The sequence below is a fragment of the Garra rufa genome, chromosome 12 (assembly GCF_049309525.1).
Source record: "Garra rufa chromosome 12, GarRuf1.0, whole genome shotgun sequence".
Taxonomy (NCBI): domain Eukaryota; kingdom Metazoa; phylum Chordata; class Actinopteri; order Cypriniformes; family Cyprinidae; genus Garra; species Garra rufa.
The window spans coordinates 35982596-35989956 of record NC_133372.1 but is presented as its reverse complement, the minus strand read 5'-3'; the positions used below and the strand labels follow the sequence as shown (position 1 = coordinate 35989956).

Sequence of the window (7361 nt, the reverse complement as noted above, 5' to 3'; positions counted from 1 at the left end):
AAAAGACTCTTTTGTTGTATTAACAATCATTTGAATGACTTGATGTCACAAAATTATTGCAATTTGCATAATTATCAGACTCCATTCAACAGTCACTGTTGTTGGCATAATGCTTTTGTGCACACATCAGGTAGAACGGCTAATGAATGCATCCTCACCAGACTGAAATATACCCATGCACCCATGTACACACAGCAGTACTGTAGGACAGCCCCCCCTAATGAATATGCAATGGGCCTCTGCTTAATATGCATAAGTGGGCGTGCATAAGTAGTAGAGTGTTGCCGGTGTAAGCAGACAGATTCAGAGAGGGGCACTGACTCAGACCTTCATGCACACACTCATACTGCAGAGCTTGTGTAAAGCTTTCAGAAGCAAGGAAGTGAGAAACACTGAAGAAAGAGGAGAAAGAGAAAAGACAGTGTGTGGTCAAGAGGGCAGCCACATGTGAAGGAGCAAAAGAGAGAGAGACCGAGTGAGGGAGCGTACTGAGTTCCTGCTCTCCTCCAGGAGAAAGACTAGATGGTGTGATCTGTTCATGATGGGGTGCAGAGTTTGTACTCTACAGAAGCCTCAAGAGCAATACAAACTGCTGTATGAAGTATGCCAGGTAACTGATCTCTTTTTTTGGTTTTCTTGTAGGAGGTTGTTCATTAGAATTAACCTCAGTTGTTTTATATATCAAATTAATAAAGTATAGACTTCTTTATTTAGGGATTCTATATTATCATGTTACTGTTATTGTAGTGCTCAGAACTGCTGATTGAGCCATTGCGATCCTGTTGTTGTCGTATTTATGAAAGTGTTTTCTGACAGAATGCTAATTGTGGAAAGTGATGTTGTGGCGTTGTTGTCCCAAGTAGTCTAGTCCATAGTCTTGAGCTATGAGACCATGGTTGGGATAGCTTAAGTTGTGTGTGACAGACAGTTTATGAACCATTGTTTCACTGGTTTGATGTGTGGACAGATCTCAGTCCCTCTTCTCTCATTAAAACAGCTAAATTTCCATTTGAAGGCTGATTGTCATTGTTGCGTTTATAGTTAACCATGTATTTGGAATAGCTATATTTGAGCCAAATGTAAAAATCACATGCTTTTGCTTTCGTATTTATGACCCTGGACCACAAAACCATCTAATTTGTAGCAATAGCCAAAAATACATTGTATGGGTCAAAATGATCAATTTTTCTTTTATGATAAAAATCATTAGGATATTAAGTAAAGATCATGTTTCATGAAGATATTTTGTAAATTTCCTATCGTAAATATGTTTTTTATTAGTGATATGCATTGCTAAGAACTTAATTTGGACAACTTTAAAGGCAGTTTTCTCACTATTTAGATTTTTTGCACCTTCAGATTCCAGATTTTCAAATAGTTGTATCTCAGCCAAATATTGTCATATCCTAGCAAACTATACATCAATGAAAGCTTATTTATTCAGCTTTCAGATTATGTGTAGATCTCACTTTAAAAATATTTACCCTTACGACTGGTTTTGTGGTCCAGGATCACATTCAATTCAAGACGTTTTGAAGCTACACCTTAAAGTGGATTATTTAAAGGGAAATCCTCTCGATATTAAAAAAAAAAAAAAAATGTTTTGATACTCAGAAATAACATATATATTTCACCCTTATTTCTGAACTTGTGCCATGTCATGCAGCATGTATGAACTGTGTCATTGTGAGCAGTATGTATTGTCAGCTCTTTTGTCAGACGTTCTGATTTAATTTCCTGTGGGTTTTGTGATCCCGCGCTTACGGCTTTAGGATGTTTGACACAATATTGCGGGAGGCTGTAGATGAAAGCCAGTAGGGGGCCTCTGAGAACACACATGCTTGTATGTATATTTATGCAAATGTGCACATAAACACATTACCACAGATATCGACAGTTGTTAACATAAATTATCTGTTAATTGTTCCATTGTGTGAGCTTTTCAAGCTAAAAGATGCAAATTTATTCAATTCCTGTTAGAAGGAATCACTATTTCTTGGCATGAATGCATTTGGAAAGATACATGTGTACAACCACATTGTTAGCACTTCCTCACTTACTAAGGGATGCATACTTCATGTTTGTATGGTGTGTGGAGAATGCTTTCAGTAAACCTAATGAGTGGCCACTTCGTCTTCTCCTTTCACTATATTCCGTAGCGGCTGTTTCTCTGCATTAGCTGTTGATGACAGTGCCGTCGCTATTGTGAAAGACTCCGCTTTGATCGTACAGACTGTGTGAAAGCGGGCCTAAAAGCTTTTTCTCCCGCTAAGGGCCGAGCGTATATATATCTGTGTGTTTGTGTGTGTGCACTACGACAGTAAATGGTCTCTGTTTGTTAACAACCCAACAGCCGATGTTGGGCTTCAAAGGAAGCGTCAGCCTTTACAAAACACTCCCTGAATTAGACAAGAAAAGAGACAAAGACATATTGGGCCCATCATATGAACTCTTTATCCAACCGACTACTCTATCCAACTGCATCTGTCATGCTGCTGTCAATTACTTTTGATTGGCAGGTTGTTAGTAAAGGGACCCATGCTGGTTTCGCTAAACCCAAGCTCATTTTTGGTAGTTACTCGGAGCTTGTTCATCGCAGCATGCTTAAGAAAAGATTTGGCTGACAAAGAAACTCATCTATGTTTAACAAGAATGGCATTCATCACACCTCGTATGATATTGATATGTCATCTGAGGAGCTTTGAAATTGCTGGGTTTTCTGTAGGGATTGCAGATGATGCAGCTGTTTGTAGCATTTTTGTATGGGGTAATACATCAAAGAGAGACACCATTCATCTGTGCTGAATGAGACAATGTGACATTGCCAGAATTAGACACGAGCAGTTGACTTTTACCAATAAAATGAGTTTCAAACGGCAGTTTCAGAGGAGAAAAGATGTCTCTGCTGAAAACACCAGCATAGGATATGTTCTTTCATTCCTAAAATGTTTCCTTTGTTTTGTTTAAATGCTTTATAACTGTTATACAAAACTAATTTTCAGTTTGTACTAAAAAAACAAATACACAATTAAAATTACAGAATGAAAAGCATAATATGCATTAATAATATGTAGATTGATGATAATGATGATGATAATAATAATAATGATGATGATGATTTTATAAAATTTGTTATTTTATTCAATTAAAACAAACATAACTTTTGTTTTATTTTTTTGTATTTTTATTTTTTATTTCACTTATGTTATTTTACTTTTATTTATTTACATTTTTCATTTCATTATTTCATTTTAGATTTGTATTTCTTATTTTCCTCATTTTTGTACTTGTTATTTTCTATTTTATTTGTATTTTTTCATTTCATTTATTTACTTTATTTTATTACATTTTTTATTTCATTATATATTATATACATTATATATTTATTTTATTTTGTCATTTTTTTACTTTTTCTATTTTATTTTTGTATTTTGTAATTATTTTTCATTATTTTGTTTTCTTTTTATATTTTATTTTATTTTATGAATTTCTTTTCATTTGTTTTAGTTTCGTTTTTTTGTATTATTTCAATTTATTTTAGTTATTTAGTTATTAGTTATTTAATTTATTTTTGTATTGTTGTATTTTTATTTCCTATTTATTTTTATTTTTTATTGTATTTGTTATTTTCTATTTTTTATTTTATTTCATTTATTTACTTTATTTTATTTTAAATTATTACATTTTTTATTTATTTTGTAATTTTTACTTTATTTTCTATTTTATTTTTGTATTTGTTTTTCTTTTTTTTGTTTTATTTTTATATTTTATTTGTATTTTATTTCATTTTTTTATTAATTTTTTCATTTTATTTTTTATTTTATTTGTATTTTATTTCATTCATAATTTTATTTTAGTTCATTTATTTTACATTTTTTATTTCATTATTTTTATTTTTTTGTATTTTGTATGTATTTTTTTACTCTATTGTTCATTTTATTTATTTACTTTATTACATTTTTCATTTATTTTTTTATTTCATTTAAATTTTTTAAATTTAATTTAATTTTTTACTTTATTTTTCATTTTATTTTTGTATTTAGTTTTTTATTTATCTTATCTTTTGTTATTTTGAGATTAGTATGCTTTCTCCACACATGGAAATGCCATGAAAATGGCTCTTTCTGAGTCTGATTTCCAATAAAATTATTTTTGAGTTTTCTAATAAAATTATTTTTTTTAAAAAGCAACTGAAAAAGTCTTGTTTAGTTATAGAAGTTGTTTAAAAAGTGTGTCAACCACAATCAGAATAACATTTTTTTTACAATGTATATATTCTGTATGCTATTAATATTGTGAAGTATTATACAGAATATTATGTCCGTTTATGAACCGATAATATCATAAAATCAACTATTTTGACGAGGAAAGTATATCGTTCATGTATAGCACAGATTCAGATACCACAAACAGATAATGGAGTCTTTGTGATGTCCGATCGCTCCGTCTCACACAGACAGTAGGTGCCTAGAGAAGTATGCGGCAGAGGGGGTTGTTGTTTCGTGGGGTAATGTTCAGAGTGCTTTTGGCTGGCGTCGGGGTCACTCACAATTAAGGCCTGTGAGTGGCGGCAGGATGTCGCAGGGCTTTAATGAATAGAGTGAAAGACTCGTTTGAAGTGTGAAAGTGATCTGTTGACTCATCCTTTCCCAGGCGCCCGCTTACCAATGTGTCCAGCTGGACTCCGCTGACCTCTCTAAAGCATGCTCGTAAACACGCGCGTTGTGGATTGTGACATGGAATTGCATTATTGCAATGGATTGATATTGGTCTTTAAACAGCCTTTCTGAAAATGATGCATTATTGGGGAGATCTGGAAGTCTCTCAGGTTCATTGGATGACATATACAGGGGATCAGGCTTCCAACTGGGCCTGTCCCCAGATGATACACACAGATCCTCTTCATTAGGGTCTCTGGCACTACTTCTACCCCCTCTCTCTTTCGCTTGCTGTCGCTCTCTTTTTTAGAGCTCCCCAGAGACTGACTGATACAGATGGATGCCTCCTCCTCATATAAAAACACTCACCTAGAGAGATTCATAGGTGCACAGAAATATTTTCACAGGCCCACATGCTTCAGGGCAAAATTGGCAGCCCAACTTTTGAATTAAAGTGTTGTTAATTATTACAAAACTCTTAGTTTGACATGATGAGCATGATTTGTGAGTCTACCGATTCATTCAAAAGAATCAGTTCATGTGAGTCATTTATTTGTGACTCAGACTGCAGTGGTTGCTGTATTCTTACTGTTATTGTTTTTAGCTTTTGTATTATTTCATGTTTCAATATTGAGCGGTGTAATGAAGGAACCTGTGAGTATTTTTTGATGTTCTGTCTTTTTCTGGTAGGAAATCAGACCTTTTATTCATCAAGGACACAATAAATTGATCAAAAGCGACAACAATTACATTTAGAATGTTCTAATATAAATAAATGTTCTTTTGAACTTTCTAGACATCAAAGAATCATTAAAAAAGTGTATCACAAACTTTTTTATTTTATTTTATTTTTCTCAAGGAAATCAAACCTTTTATTCATCATTGACACACTAAATTGGTCAAAAGCGACAGCAAATACATGTATAATGTTCATACATTTTCTTTTGAACTTTCTAGACATCAAAGAATCCTGGAAAAAAATGTACAACACTTTTTTTTATTTTATTTTTTATTTTCATTTTTAATTTTTTAATTCATTTTTTATTTATTTATTAACATTTTTCATTTCATTATTTATTTTTACAATTTTTGTATTCTTATTTATTTTTCATTTTTATTGTACTTATTTTCTATTTTATTTGTATTTTATTTCATTTCATTTATTTATTTTATTAATTTTTTTCATTATTCATTTCATTTTATTTTGTCATTTTTTACTTTATTTTATTTTTGTATTTTTCTTTTTTATTATTATTTGTATATGATTTTTTTATTTCATTTTTTGTGTTTTGTATTTTATTTTATTTATTTTATTTTAGTTCATTTAATTTTTTATTTATTTTAGTTCATTATTTATTTGTTTACATTTTTCATTTAATTATATTTTTTTGAGACCAGTATGCTTTTTATAAAATGTATAACACTTTTATTTTATTTTATTTCATTTCATTTTGAGACCAGTGTGCTTTTTCCACAATTTCCACAGCTTTTCACAGTTCCAAAAAATATTAGCCAGGAAGAGGAATTTTATGATCTCTCTTTATTCAGAAGAAAATCAAACTTTTTATTCATGAAGGACACAATCAATTAATCAAAAGTGACAGCAAAGACATTTATAATGTTCTAACTCGAATACATTTTCTTTTGAACTTTCTGGACATCAAAAAAATCCTCAAAAAATGTATAACACTTTTATTTTATTTCATTTCATTTTATTTTGAGACCAGTGTGCTTTTTCCACAATTTCCACAGCTTTTCACAGTTCCAAAAAATATTAGCCAGGAAGAAGAAACTTTCTTTTAATGATATTTTATGATGTTCTGTCTTTTTTCGGAAGGAAATCAAACCTTTTATTCATCAAGGACACAATACATTTTTTATTTCATTTTATTTTGTGACCATTTTTGAAACAATTTCCACAGCTTTCCACAAAAATATTAGGCTGGAATGATGAAACATTTATCATAAGACTGTTTCTTAGGCACCAAATCAGAATTTTAGCATAGTAGTAGAATATTAGTACTTTTGATCAAGTAAAGGCAGTCTTGGTCAGCATAAAATGTGAAAATATTAAAACGTTTAAATGGTAGTGATTCATTTTAATTGTTTTAACACCAAGCATTCATCATGGAAGAGCTGCTTTGCTTCCACTGTGCTTTTGTGTTGCATTCTGGCAGCATTTTCCAAAATGTGTTTAAAAGCAGTGGTTCAGCTGGCCTACTGATTCCAATGTAGCGTCCCCATTTAACAAAAGCGTTTACATGAAAAGCGAATTAGTCCCTGTAAAGCTACAGGTCGAGAGAAGGTCATTTTCCCCTTTGGTTAAGATAATTAGAACGGAGAGAGGACGCGGCGAGCATGCCTCACCATCCCTGAGTAAACTTGATCTCTCTCTAACTGTGCTGAACTCTGTGCTTCAAAGCAGGAAAGGTATGCACCATGTGGAGATCTAGTCTCCTTTGTCCCTGATGGGTCCATGTTGGCCGACTGTGTTTGACAGCTCCGTGGCTCCTAATCTCGCTAGAAGTGACTTGTAATGGCCAAGGCGCCTGTCTGCACCTTGTGTAAGACCTTCATTTTAATTAGAGTATCAACACAGTCAGGCTGTTGAAGCTCGGACAAAGATTAGATTTGTACTAAGTGAGTGCTGGTTGATGCAGTTTTGCTAGTAGATTTATACACTTTAAGAGTCTTTTCACATTC

General features: G+C 32.0%; 1 protein-coding gene across 1 annotated transcript in view; it reads left to right on the top strand.

The window, feature by feature from the left end:
* Window positions 1-377: 377 nt before the first annotated feature.
* The window catches only part of pdzrn3b (PDZ domain containing RING finger 3b), a 25452-nt gene continuing 18468 nt past the window's right edge, over window positions 378-7361 (top strand). The window contains exon 1 of the mRNA XM_073851948.1: window positions 378-610. Coding sequence (XP_073708049.1) covers window positions 539-610 — 72 coding nt within the window. The 5' untranslated portion in view covers window positions 378-538. The remainder of the gene's footprint in view (window positions 611-7361) is intronic.